Source organism: Hyalella azteca, unplaced genomic scaffold, assembly GCF_000764305.2.
Source record: "Hyalella azteca isolate HAZT.00-mixed unplaced genomic scaffold, Hazt_2.0.2 contig14778, whole genome shotgun sequence".
Taxonomy (NCBI): Eukaryota; Metazoa; Arthropoda; class Malacostraca; order Amphipoda; family Hyalellidae; genus Hyalella; species Hyalella azteca.
Genome location: NW_025944653.1, coordinates 1 through 13,886, shown reverse-complemented (window position 1 = coordinate 13,886; position 13,886 = coordinate 1). Strand labels below are relative to the sequence as shown.

Below are 13,886 nucleotides of genomic sequence, written 5' to 3'. Positions count from 1 at the left end.
CTGATGAAAGGAGCTGCGATTGTCTTTTTATTATTTGATAATGGATGTCCTGCATTATTTTGCTACTTTTTCTAATTTCCTGTATCTGCGTAGCTGCTAATACTACTCTTGCCTGATTAAATTGCATTTTTTGGTATAGCCATCTTCTTCAGGCTGCTGCAGCCTCCTATGTGGTCTTTCCATCTTTTTCCTAGAATTGATAAGGAGAGTGACGACTGTTTTTTCTAGATTAATAAATAATAAATGGAACGGTGTTCTGAGATTATCTCCTGCTTTGCTTCTCTATTGCTTCATATAACGGATTTTTAATCAATTTTATATATCATTCTGCTCTCGAAAAGTGCGTATTAATCACGAAAAACTTGCTAATAGTTCCAAAATAATGTATCAGCGGCCTAAAAAATGTCCTGTGAATGCGTGCGGTTCCCCGAGCTCGCTGGGGGATGCACAAGGTGAGGCCTGCGGGAAAATTAGCTGGCGGTAACGAAGTTGGTAAACGCCCACCGCCGCATTCCTGCAGGACCTTTCAATGCTGAGCCGCAAGCGCGGGCTCGGTCACATAAGGACATGAAATTTATCATATGCATTGAGGTCGTAGCTGACGTTGAGTAGATTTAATTCGCCAGTTATCATAAGCACTTCATTGATCCGACATTATTAATAAGCTAATTAATGTATCAATTCTAAACAATCGCATGCACAGGTGAAAGGGACCAGTGGGTCTGAAAGTGTGCATTTTAAATCACAGAAAGAAGAAGAAACTGAGATCCGTCGAGGCAGAGTTACGACCATATAGTAAATACTTGCAAACAGAAACAAATGCATTGAATTTTCCATGTGTTCCGTTATGACGGTAAATTCTAGTTTTTAATGGAAGCTTTCCTCAGTGCGCATCTCTCTCCATAGATTACATCAAATTCCAGATTTCGGGCCTTGGTCTTGAGACCTGTTCCTTACCGCTGAGTGAAGGTATGTTAAAGGGCTTTGTTTGCGCGCCTTCGGTGTTCTCTTCCAGTGCGCACACAGCAAAGCTCACGCTGGTCTCCAGCTGTGGCTGGAGGGGAGTGTCTGTAGCAACAATATCAGAAAAGGTCTTATAAGCTAATTAATGTATCAACTCTAAACAATCGCATGCACAGGTGAAATTAATGTCAATGAGACTTAGCGCTTGAATCTTGGAGTTGAGTGGGTCTGAAAGGATGCATTTTAAATCACGGAAAGAAGAAGAACTGAGATCCGTCGAGGCAGAGTTTAGACCATAGAGTAAATACTTGCAAACAGAAACAAATGCCTTGAATTTTCCATGTGTTTCCGTTATGACGTTAAATTCTAGTTTTTCATGGAAGCTTTCCACAGTGCGCATCTCTCTCCATAGATTACATCAAATTCCACATTTCGGGCCCTGGTCTTGAGACCTGTTCCTTACCGCTGAGTGAAGGTATGTTAAAGGGCTTTGTTTGCGCGCCTTCGGTGTTCTCTTCCAGTGCGCACACAGCAAAGCTCCTCATGCTGGTCCCCAGCTGTGGCTGGAGAGGAGTGTCTGTAGCAACAATATCAGAACAGGTCTTATGAACACCAAGAAGCAAAAATGTTAGCGCTATGCGTGACTTCCCGACTGATATTCATTCAGTTCATAAGATGGATCGCACAACCCCAAGATGACAGGTTAATTCAATGCTTAAAGATTGATGGAAGAGTTTAGCCTTCGGTAGGATCACTTTAGTTTTTCCATATATTAACTAAGTATTATCATGACCATTGCATCAATTCTGAGGGAACATCGATGTCTCTACGACTGACTACCAAGACTGATTATTGGTTCATACATAGGAAGTTTATGTAAATGAAAAATTGCTAGTATGATTGTCTAAAAAGGTATTTGAAGTAATTTTTCCCTCCACTGAAGAAGATAAATCCAATCAACTCGAAACTCACGTTGATGCGGACATCATCGTTTGGGCCTCTTAATTGACATAAGCCGTTCGGGTCGCCTGCCGAAGACCACCACTGCCCTGGATGTAATGGACCATCATGATTTATGCCTTCCGGAACATAGCCTTCAACACTTCTGGACAATCATATCTAGGCCGTGCGTCGAACTATGCTATCTGAAACCTAACCTCAGATGAGGTGAACGTAAAATTACGTAATTTAACGATGCCCGGAAGTCATATTCGATCCGCGGCCTGGTGGTGCACGGCAGGTTTTATGCAAGGCCTGAGGAGGACAAAGCCGAGTGGTTCACGGCTGATTGGTGGATGTCCGGAGAGATCCAAGGCGTTCGATTCAGGGCTTATTGGTGCACAAAATTGGTGGTGCACGGCTGCGCTCCCTGCCGTTTGGCTGCCAAAATAGTGAATTGAATTCAGTGTGGGGACTAGCACCCGACCACATTTAATTATTGTAACTTTGACTGCGTCTCAAGTGTTTCTTAAGGCCAGGGTAACAAGAGTTATGCCAATAGAAATAGATTGNGAGCGTCATTGCACACACACGTGATGAGTCGTTACACAGACACGAGATGAGCGTCGTTGTACAGACACGAGATGTTGAGTTTACGCGTTGCAGGGGCAGGAATGATTCCTGATCGCCGATTTGAGATCACAGGAGGTGTTAGCAGCACGGCGGCAGGAAAAGAATGAGCTCTAAGCGTGGAAGGAAGCTAGAGAGAGAGGGGCTTAGCGGAAGTGAAATGTTGCCTGCCAACGGAAGTGAGTTTTCTCCGGACTATTCTTATAGATATAGTTAATATGATAAACATAAAATTAGTTCAATGTAGCGAGATCCGCTACAGTATTACTTCGAGCTCACTACCGTGGCACTACGGTCGAGAAGGTACATTGTCGTGCCGCCGATGATAAATGTGACCACCTATACTGCGACCGTATCGTGTTGAAGTGGGGACAGCGACCGTGTCGTTTTGATGACTGGACCGTGCCGCTTCTTCTGATAAGAGTTTTGACCGTACTGGGCTGTTGACCGTATCAATGAAAATTGTTGTTGCGCAGTGCTTGAACCTTGAATCTTCTGATTGCTGGCACTATAATCGTTGGATGTCTCGCGGCCTCTATCTTTGTCTTTACACAATCGGGTAGACCACGCGGTCGATCTGTCGAGTAGCACAACTGCCGCAAAATCTCGTCTTCTGCGTCTAAAAGACACCACTGAAAACCAAAACACACCACACTATGCCTTTGGTTTTTTACCCTGTCCTTTTTCATTTAATTCGTTTGGCATCTCAGTGGGTGGTACGAGGTACGTGCGGGCCCTTTTGTTCTCATCAGAAAACCTTATTGCTGAAATTACGCTTGACAAAATGATCACAAAATTTTATCCTGTGTGTTTTTCTAATACAAGTTTTCTACGGGATAATCGAAAACATCCATGCAGTCATCGTTTTTTCTTGGGATGGTCGAATGAGAATGATTGAAGTAATAAATTGTTTTATTGTGACCCACGGCTAGCTCATAAAATTTTGCATTGTGTTGAATCAGCGACATGGCGTAATCTTTAGAACAGGCTAGACTATATACAATTTTATATTATCACTTTAGTTTGTTAGGAATCGATATTATGACAGCATTCTCTGAGCCGTTGCGTGTGCGCCACTTGCAACAAGAATGAATTTCACGTGTCCGCTATGGAGACAACCAGGAAACGAGGGCTAGCGATAAATATTCACTGAATTTTAATTATCGTATTAACTCGTACTGAGATTTATTAACTTGCAATAATCTGAAGCACAGCAGAAATGACCGTAAACGAGTTGTCGCTCATGAATCTTGGTGGGGATTCGGTCGGTTTTGTAAGAATTTTGATGACAAGTATGTTTGAAATGCAATTTGAAGACAGCCAGCAAAGCAGCAATACATCTTGAATACTGTCCGCAACATGGCAACGCATTTTGGGTACTTTGGGCAACATTTTTGTTCTACAAATGCAAAAATTGGCAATACATTTACCAAACTCTGCACTCTGACCATCATGGACAACAGGATGCAGAGCACTGTGCACCAATGTCATTGTATCCTCTCAAAAAACTGCTGCACAGCAATGCCTGAAGCATATTAATTACCAAAGATAGTTTAATGCCTGCTGCAGCAGCTGTGTCATGGCTTGTTAACATCTTCTCAAAACACCACCATGCAGATATGCCCGTATTGCACTAATGACTGTACACAGTTTGCCGCTTGCTGCTGCTGGCAGCTGCAGCTGGGTGATGGCACAATCAAATTTTCTCACAAGGCTGCCACGCATTTATTATTTACCGGGCATACTGCATAGTTTGATGCCTGCTGCTGCCAACAGCTGCAGATGTTTGACAAGGCAACTGCATCCCTGTGCCTCACATATGCATATTCATATTTGTGACCGCATTCAATGCCAGCATCCCCCATCTCCCTAATGCTTGCTGTCATGATGCCACCAATTGCATTGCACATACATCTGGGCTAATTGATCAGATTGAGATTTTCCTGTGCAAACTGCATGGACCATTGCTTCCAGGAAGCTCATTTTGAATAGGAAAAAAATGTATTGACAAATTTTCACTTTGGAGCTGCAAGATTTCATTATTAGGAAAATTCAATCTTACTGCAAGTCAAGCGCAGTAAAGCAAAATCCAATTTGAGGAATGATACAATTTGAATTATTTTTAGACATTCTCACAGTTCATTTTATGACTTGTTAATGCATGAGCATGGTGAGCTTTGACAGCTATTCTCAACCAGCAAATTCTTTGGGTATTTATCACTAAACTAATTTCTTTGGAAATTTTTTTTAATTTTTTGGAAATAAGATTCTATTACTAGCTTACCTGCATAAAAAATATACTTTGTATGCTTTTGAATTGTCTAAGTTGAAGTACATATATTTAGGATAGAATCTCTTTCATGGAACTGGATTTGCAGTTAAGGGGCTAAAGAAAATGAAATTTTCAACATATCTAATTGCAATTATGTATGCACCAATTTTCCAATCCAGTATATTACTAATCCATCTAGCAATATTTATTTATTTATAGTCATTTATTATCCCCTCAGTTTATGCAGTTTTTTCTTAATTCTTGTAGCCAGCAGGAGATTGAAATTAATTATGCTTGAAGTCAGAAGTGTATTGTCAAATTTTCTAACAAAAGGTGGTTGCCCATATTGGAAATGAAAGATAATTTCCCAATATACCGAGACATTTATCCTATTTTGAACAATATATTCATGAAATTATATTGTCAGTCAATATCTATATCGTAATGAAGTAATTATTTTTTATTTATTTTAAGTTGCTTTTACAAGAAAAGCCTCAGAAAAAAATCATTGTCATCAAAACAATGCATTAATGCTTGAGCCTTTAACAATTCCATATTTGTTCAGAGCCTCTGACTAATTTTCATAGTTAAAATCAAGTTTGGCTAATTTTACCAAAACTTTTTGCAAAATGTGGGACTCTCCCTGCAGCCATCATGAATATTTATTTCAAAAGAGCATTTTCTGATTCTGCCTATTTGCCTTCACTGGTTTACTCTTAAGGCTTAAGTGAATTTGTGGCAGTTTGTTCAAGTTCAACTGTTTGAATTGAAACTCCTATGCTGCGAAGAAAGATTTTTACTAATTGGCAATAAACAAGGTTGGTGGCAGGTATCACACATGCCGTGGTCGTGAAGATTTATGTTTTTGCAAAATTTTTTAGTACAGATTTAGCCCTACCATCATCATAGTATCATGGTGGACTTTTAGGAAAGGGAGATTACGTAGCTCCAGCATGGGCATTGATGCTGTAGAAAGAGAATGGCTAAAGTAGTAGAGAAAGGATTTAGGAGATACAAATAGCCATCCCTCTCCTAGTTAATTTTATGATTCAGAAACAGGATGTATTTTATTCATGCTTGAAAATTTATAATATTTCTATTAAATACTGTACAATTTACAATTGAATAATAGTGAACACTAGAGTCAAGAGTTAAATTTTAGCTCATAAAGTTACATGTAGCTACAAATTAAAAGATGTTCATTGGAGTGCAAAATTTAATAAAAATAATTATGAAGTTTACAAGAAATGAAAGTGCATGTTATGAATTTGAGTCACTATAAAGCTTTCTGCCCATGCACTGGCTACTAGCAGGATTGGGAGAGCTTCATTTTACATTATTAGTTTGATTTATTTGGAGAGGTACTATATAATTTACTATGTAGTATCAGACTTAACATTTAATGTAACTAAATTTCTGCCCATGCAAAAATTATCATACAAAAATATGTTTACATCACCCGGAATCACCCATCACCGTTTTAATATACCACAATGAAACACATACAACATTCATAGCTTGTCTTTCTGGCCCAATGGGAATTTATTACAATTTCTAATAAAACCTTGTTCAGAAATCACATGGTGATGCCAGTCACTTCTTAATCAATATGTGAACATACATATATTTCTTTCACAAACATTACAGAATATTGCACATGCCTGTTTATGATAGATTATGTAATCCAATAACTCATTTATTTACCAAATTCACTATATGCATTGTTTTAAGTAGCTTATTTGAATGACTTCTCTAGTGTTCCCTCAACAGTATCATGTAAAAAATAGATGCTACAGTTCACATGTATATAAATTTAAAGTGAAACCCAATTTCAAATTAGATTATGATTTTCTATTGAAGAACAATGTAATTTGAATTTATTTTCTATCAATTTATCACTATAATCATTTATGAGAGAAGTTTATCAAGTTTTTGGGAATAAGATTCTATTACTAGCATACCTGCTTAATAAAATATACTATGTATGCTTTTGAATTGTCTAAGTTGAAGCATATTTAGGATAGAATCTATCATGGAACTAGATGTGCAGTTATGGGGCTAAAAATGATAATGTCTACATCTAATTGCCAATTTTATGTTTTCCAACATTCCAATAAAAAGTTTTATGTTTGGAATTGATATAATATATAATATGGCTGTTTATTACCAATCCATTGAGCAGCATAAAGTCATTTATTTCTCCTCAGGTTTTGCAGTTTGTTCATAATCCTTGTAGCCAGAAGGTGATAGAAATTAATTAGGCTTGAAGTTGAAGCATATTGTAAATTTCCTAATGAAAGGTTGTTAAGTACCCGTATTTGAAATGATTTGAAATTTTTCAATATACTGCAGGCATGAGATAGTTATCCTATTTTAAAAAATATCTGAAATTATATTTTCACTCAACATCTATAATAATGAGGTAATACTAATTTTTTAACTTTCAATTACTTTTGAAGCAAAGGCCACTGTAAAAATTCAAAATACTTGTCATCAAAGCAATGCATTAATGCCTGTGACCTTCAACAAATTCCATATTTGTTCAGAACCTCTGCCTAGTTTTCATAGTTAAAATCGTTTGGCTAATTTCACTAAAACTTTTCTGCAAAAGGCGGGACTCTCCTGCCATCATGAATATTATTTTTCATATTATTATTTTGGTAAATATAATATATTAATTGCCTCTAAAGCCAATGCTCCAGGTCAGTTTACCAGGGCTCATAGACTCCCATATCTGCAAAATTTCCTCATTTCAATTGAGGTTATTGAGTAACTGGCTAATTTTCAACTACCGTCAAATGGGTAATAAGGGACAGTTATGAGCATTTTTTGTTAATAACTTCTTTCCATGAAACATTTCATAAACAAGTTTAGGCTCATTTTATGGCTCTTTGCGAGGGCCATCAAATAGCACCTTAAAAAATTCCATATGCTATCCAGAAGGTGCCAGACGCAAAATAAAACCATCCCAAATTACTCCTGAGAACGGGGTAATCCGGGACGCTTGAAATAAAACTCAATTTGAAATGTTTGAAGCATGAAGAGTGTACTCATAAATTACTAACAGTACTATGAAGTTCTCCTCTTTCATTGTAGATGATGTAGATGTAGAATAAATTACATTTTCTGTGTTTTTTACTTGTTTATCCTTTATTGATATGATATTACCATATTCATTCATTACCATATTATTGATGTGATATTACCAAATCTATAAACATGCCATTGAGCATTTACAACGACCTTGTCCACTGCAAGCTTCATATCAGCAGCCATTTAGCATTTCTTCTGTAACTGTAAGCTTACAGGATGGCTTGTAATTACACACCATTTTAATTGGGTTAAGTGAATTCACTATATAAAGATCGTAAAAAACATACCTGAAACAGAAAGGAATGTTTTAGAAACAACCATCATATGTTTTGGAGAAATACATCATAGTTTAGGTTAATTACTTTTCATTCTATGATGCCCAGTGCACAATTCTATATATGACATTCTGTGCACAATTTTGTTATTACCAATGATGCATTAATTTTTTGATAAGTGAAATTTTTTTCGCTGAGCGAGGTAAATGTAATCAAAATTCTTTGTTGTTAATCTATTTTCTTGTTAACTGGAGCCTTTGCTAACTGAGGTTTAACTGTAAATGCCTTTTTAACTATGTCCCTTATTTCCCCAGGGTGGTGTCCCTTATTACCCCATTGTGTGGAAATGGCTGCCATTTTTTTGGGATGAGATAGGCAAATTCCGTCAATTGCGCTTTCAAGCCAACACCTGTGTGCAACTTTTATGTAAGTAAAATTTTTTAATACTGCAAATATTTTATTTGCTCCAGACCTTAGTAGAGGTACCTTTCCAAAATCGCACTTTTCACACTTTTTTAAGTAATTTTTTAGAGATAGTAAATGTATAATTTCTTAATTAGCTTCATACATAATAGATAGTAAAAATGTTGAAGTTAACACCACTATTTTCAGTTTTGCAATATTTTGCTTTGTTTTGCTGCTACAACATTTCTACAAAATGTGGGACATGGGTCCTGATTTAACCCGCCCGTCTCTTATTACTCGTTTGATGGTACAATTTATGAAGACAAACACTGAAACCTATTAATTTACCTGCAATATTTGGTAAAATTTGGCCGCTATATTATGTTCCGATTTGATTTTTTTATTCACATTTTTTATTGTGAAAATTTTTAGCATTTTATATTTCATCAATTTTATAGTTCTTAGGTAACTGCTTTCATTGCAAACTTATTCTGGATTCTTTTTATGGCGCTCATTTATGTACTAAACAGTTTTATATTCATTTCAGTGCTTGGTTTTTTTTTAATTACTGTTGTTTTGCAAACCTAAGAGATATTACCAGTAATTATCTTCAATAGCCTAATTTGGCCATGGCAAATAATATAAGAAAATGCAGTATTGTCCTGCATAAACTATCCGAGGCTGAAGTCAGGAGGGGTTGGTGTGCTGAGAAATGCCCCACCCAAGCACCTCCTGGTCCTGTCACAGTGAAGTCTGAAGGTGAGTTTGTTATGTGTAAACTGAAGGCTTACTAGCTCTGTTCATTTATAGATTCAAGGGTAAATGATTTGAAAAGGAAATTAGACAAGTTATTTTAAATATTTTATTGATATTGAATATAGTTAACAAAATCATGATGATCATTTAAGATTAAGAAAGTTGTGACATGAGACATTGACTAGTCAAGAATAACATTGACATTGTCTCACATGACACAGATCCATAATTAATTATTGCTTCACCACTAATTCTTGAAGAAATTCTTTTATTGTGCAGTCCTGGACAAATGTTCCTTACCTCCTGTTCTTGATGTTCCACTCAACTGCATCAAGGAGGAGGTCAAAATTGAGATAGAAGAACGGGTTCTTTTTGAAGAGCCAACCTCCAATGATGATTTTCCTGGGTTCAATATGGACACGCAAGGTAAATTTCCTCCCGGTTCTGAAAATAAATATCATTTGAAGTAGAAATACTTGTTGTCAATTGCTGATTTCCTTCACTCATCTGATGCAAACAAGCTTGCATGTTCAGGAAGCATCAAAATAATTCAAAGCTGAGAAAATAACTAATGACCTCCTATAAATATTGATTAGCAAAGTTAATTTTCAGGTAAACAACTTCCTATTTCCTATATACCTATTACTCCATGAGAACCACTTCCGGCAATATTTGCATTACAATTTCATAAATTTTCAAGTTCATCTGATAGTTTTTCTCATAATTGTAACCTATGTCTCTGTGTGCTCTGAATTTTTTTCTATTTCATATGAGCACCTTCCTTAATTATTAATCAAAAAAATTGTTCAATGTTTTAAATTATTATAGTTTTTTTAGACAATATATAAAGTAAATACATACAAATTTTTTTTGTTATTGCAGGTACATGTCCTGCCAGCCCTGGTAGCAGTGGCCAGTCTGTTCCACCTCCCACATCTTCCATGTCTTGCTTGAGTGTGGCTCAAATGAAGACCGCTGATGCTGCTGAGGTCCCTGATGCTGCTGCTGTTGTCTCTGATGCTGCTGATGTCCCTGCTGCTGCTGATGTCCCTGCTGCTGCTGCTGAGGTCTCGGATGCTGCTGAGGTCACTGATGCTGCTGATGTCCCTGCTACTGCTGCTGCTGAAGTCCCTGCTGCTGATGTCCCTGCTGCAGCTGCTGATGCCCCTGGCCCTGCTAGTGTTGCTCAACGCTCTTCAATCATGGCAGATGAAACTGGTGAACAGGTTGGTGGTATTTATAATGTAAAGATTAATCTATAAAATTATTTACACTGGCATTCTTGGCCATGGTGAATGGGATAGAATTATTTCTAGCAACAGTTGGACAAAGCCGGTCCATGCTCTACCTGTTTTCTTGAAAATAAGTTAATTTATTGCATTTGAATTATGCATTCACTTATATTATTTTTCTGAAGCCGGCTTTCATTAACGCGATAAATCAAAATTGTTATTGTTGTGTTATTATGTTATGTTCCAATTAATTGTTATGTTATTATTGGAAGAAGNCTCTACCTGTTTTCTTGAAAATAAGTTAATTTGTTGCATTTGAATTATGCATTCAATTATATTATTTTTCTGAAGCCGGCTTTCATTAACGCGATAAATCAAAATTGTTATTATTGTGTTATTAAGTTATGTTTCAATTAATTGTTACATTATTATTGGAAGGAGGGGTCATGTTAGATCATGGGGAGCTGAGCAGTGTTGGTCTACAACAGACAACCACAGGTACAAAGTGACCACAATTACTCACTAGTGTACCACTGTACTAATCCTTTCATTGGTGACAAGCACCTGCTTTGACATAACTTGTTGCTGTGTCAACAGTGCAGCAGCGGTAAGTCGTTCACTGCTGGAGGAGCTGCAGCTGGTGGCAGTGGTGGTCCTTCTAAACCGTCCTGCTCCAATAATATTGAACACTCAAACAAGAGGAAGTTTCAGTGCGAGCATTGTAAATATTTTAGTTTATATAAGTGGCGCTTGAGGGACCATATGCGGGCAATACATTTATCAGAGAAACCCTTACATTGCTTGGAATGTGAATATACATGCGTACAAAAACAACAACTAAATCAACACATTCTTTCTAAGCACTCTCAAAATAAACCGTACTCATGCACAAAATGCAAATATACTTGCGTCAGACAAGAACATCTAAATAAACACATTCTTTCTAAGCACTCTGGAAATAAACCGTACAAATGCACAAAATGTAAATATACTTGCGTCAGACAAGAACATCTAAATCAACACATTCTTTATAAGCATTCTAGAAATAAACCGTACTCTTGCTCAAAATGTGCATATACTTGCGTGACAAAACATAATCTTAATCGACACGTTCTTTATAAACACTCAACAAGTAAACCCTTCTCCTGCTGCAAATGCACATATGCTTGCATCACAAAACAAAATCTAAATAAACACATTCTTTATAAGCACTCTGGAAATAAATCATACTCTTGCTCAAAATGTGGATATATTTGCGTGACAAAACATAATCTTAATCAACACGTTCTTCATAAACACTCAACAAGTAAACCCTTCTCCTGCTCCATATGCAAATTTGCTTGCATCACAAAACAACGTCTAAATAAACACCTTCTTTCTAAGCATCCATCAAATGAACCTTAGAATCATACGCTATTAGTCATGGCGTTATAACCCTATCACAAAATTTTGTAACTAAATTTACGTTCTATCTTATACCTTGAGTTTCTGCTCCTTGTAAATGGAGTTCATGTCTCAAAGATTTGTGAGATGTATAATGATACCTCGGGTGCAAGCTGCTGCCACAACTCCGAGTGCTTCCTAGTGTGGGGGAACTCTAGGCCGGTGAAATTGACTGAGAAATATTTTCTGCCTACTTTTTCAGCTTTAATTTGCTGTTGAAAACCAACCTAATTCGTTGTAACTTTGGCTCTCTCACTGCATTTAAAACGGAGAACTATTATTAATGTGTGGGACTGAACACGCAAAAAGAAATGCTATTACCGGAATTACATTACTAGGCTCTTCTGATGCTGCTGAGGTCACTGATGCTGCTGAGGTCACTGATGCTGCTGAGGTCACTGATGCTGCTGAGGTCTCGGATGCTGCTGATGCCCCTGGCCCTGTTGGTGCTGCTCAACGCTCTTCAATCATGGCGGATGAAACTGGTGAACAGGTTGGTGGTATTTATAATGTAAAGATTAGTCTATAAAATTATTTACACTGGCATTCATGGCCATGGTGAATGGGATAGAATTATTTCCAGTAATAGTTGGACAATGCCAGTCCATGCTATACTCATCTTCTTGAAAATAGGTTGCTTTGTTACATTTGAATTATTATTCAAATTTATTTATTATTCGTTCTTTATTTATTATTTTTTGGAAGCCTGCTTCCATTGACGCGATAGATCAAAATTGTTTACATCCTTATTATTGGAGGGATGGTTCATGTTAGATCATGGAGAACTGAGCAGTGTTGGTCTCAAACAGACAAAGTGACCAAAAGTACTCACTAGTGTACCACTGTACTAATCCTTTCATTGATGACAAGCACCTGCTTTGACATAACTTGTTGCTGTGTCAACAGTGCAGCAGAGGTAAGTCGTTCACCACTGAAGGAGCTGCAGACGGTGGCAGTGGCTGTCCTTCTAAACCGTCCAGCTCCAAGCAACTCCATAAGAAGCCTCAGCAGAATATTGAACACTCGAACAAGAGGAAGTTTCAGTGCGAGCATTGTGAATATTTTAGTTTTTATAAGCGCTGCTTGAGGGACCATTGCTTGAGGGACCATATCCTTTCAAAACATTTATCAGAGAAACCATTACATTGCTCAAAGTGTGAATATACATGTATGACGAAACAACAACTAAATCGACACGTTCTTTATAAACACTCAACAAATAAACCATACACATGTTCAAAATGTGAATATTCATGCGTCACACAACAACGTCTAAATGAACACATTCTTTCTAAACACTCTAGGAGGAATAAACCCTTCTCATGCTCCAACTGTATATATACATGCATGACAAAACAACATTTAAATCGACACATTCTTTCTAAGCACTCTAGAAATAAACCGTACTCATGCACAAAATGTATATATACATGCGTGACACAGCAAGATCTAAATCGACACAATCTTTTTAAACACTCAACAAATAAACCCTTCTCCTGCTGCAAATGCACATATGTTTGCGTCACAAAACAACGTCTAAATGAACACATTCTTTCTAAACACTCTAGAAATAAACCCTTCTCATGCTCAAACTGTCTATATACAGGCGTTACAAAACAAAAGCTAAATCAACACATTCTTTCTAAGCACTCAAGAAATAAACCGTACTCATGCACAAAATGTGAATATACATGCGTCAGACAACATCTAAATCAACACGTTCTTTCTAAGCACTCTAGAAATAAACCCTTCTCATGCTCAAAATGTATATATACATGCATCACACAGCAACATCTAAATCGACACAATCTTTATAAGCACTCATCAAATAAACAACTTTCATGCTCAAAATGTATATATACATGCGTGACAAAACAA

The 13,886-nt window shown here is 37.0% G+C and overlaps 2 protein-coding genes across 2 annotated transcripts in view; both read left to right on the top strand.

Annotated features, from left to right (window-relative positions):
* LOC108670545 (zinc finger and BTB domain-containing protein 41-like) overlaps positions 1-11,580 on the top strand; it is a 47,026-nt gene extending 35,446 nt beyond the window's left edge. The window contains exons 8-9 of the mRNA XM_047884166.1: positions 11,163-11,286; positions 11,567-11,580. Of these exons, the coding sequence (XP_047740122.1) occupies positions 11,163-11,286; positions 11,567-11,580 (138 nt within the window). The remainder of the gene's footprint in view (positions 1-11,162; positions 11,287-11,566) is intronic.
* A 1,529-nt stretch (positions 11,581-13,109) lies between these two features.
* LOC108670542 (gastrula zinc finger protein XlCGF7.1-like) lies at positions 13,110-13,880 on the top strand (the record flags this gene model as incomplete). The annotated part of the gene is made up of 1 exon (XM_018158008.2): positions 13,110-13,880. A coding segment is annotated over one exon (771 nt), but the record flags the coding sequence as incomplete, so codon positions are not given.
* Positions 13,881-13,886: the final 6 nt, after the last annotated feature.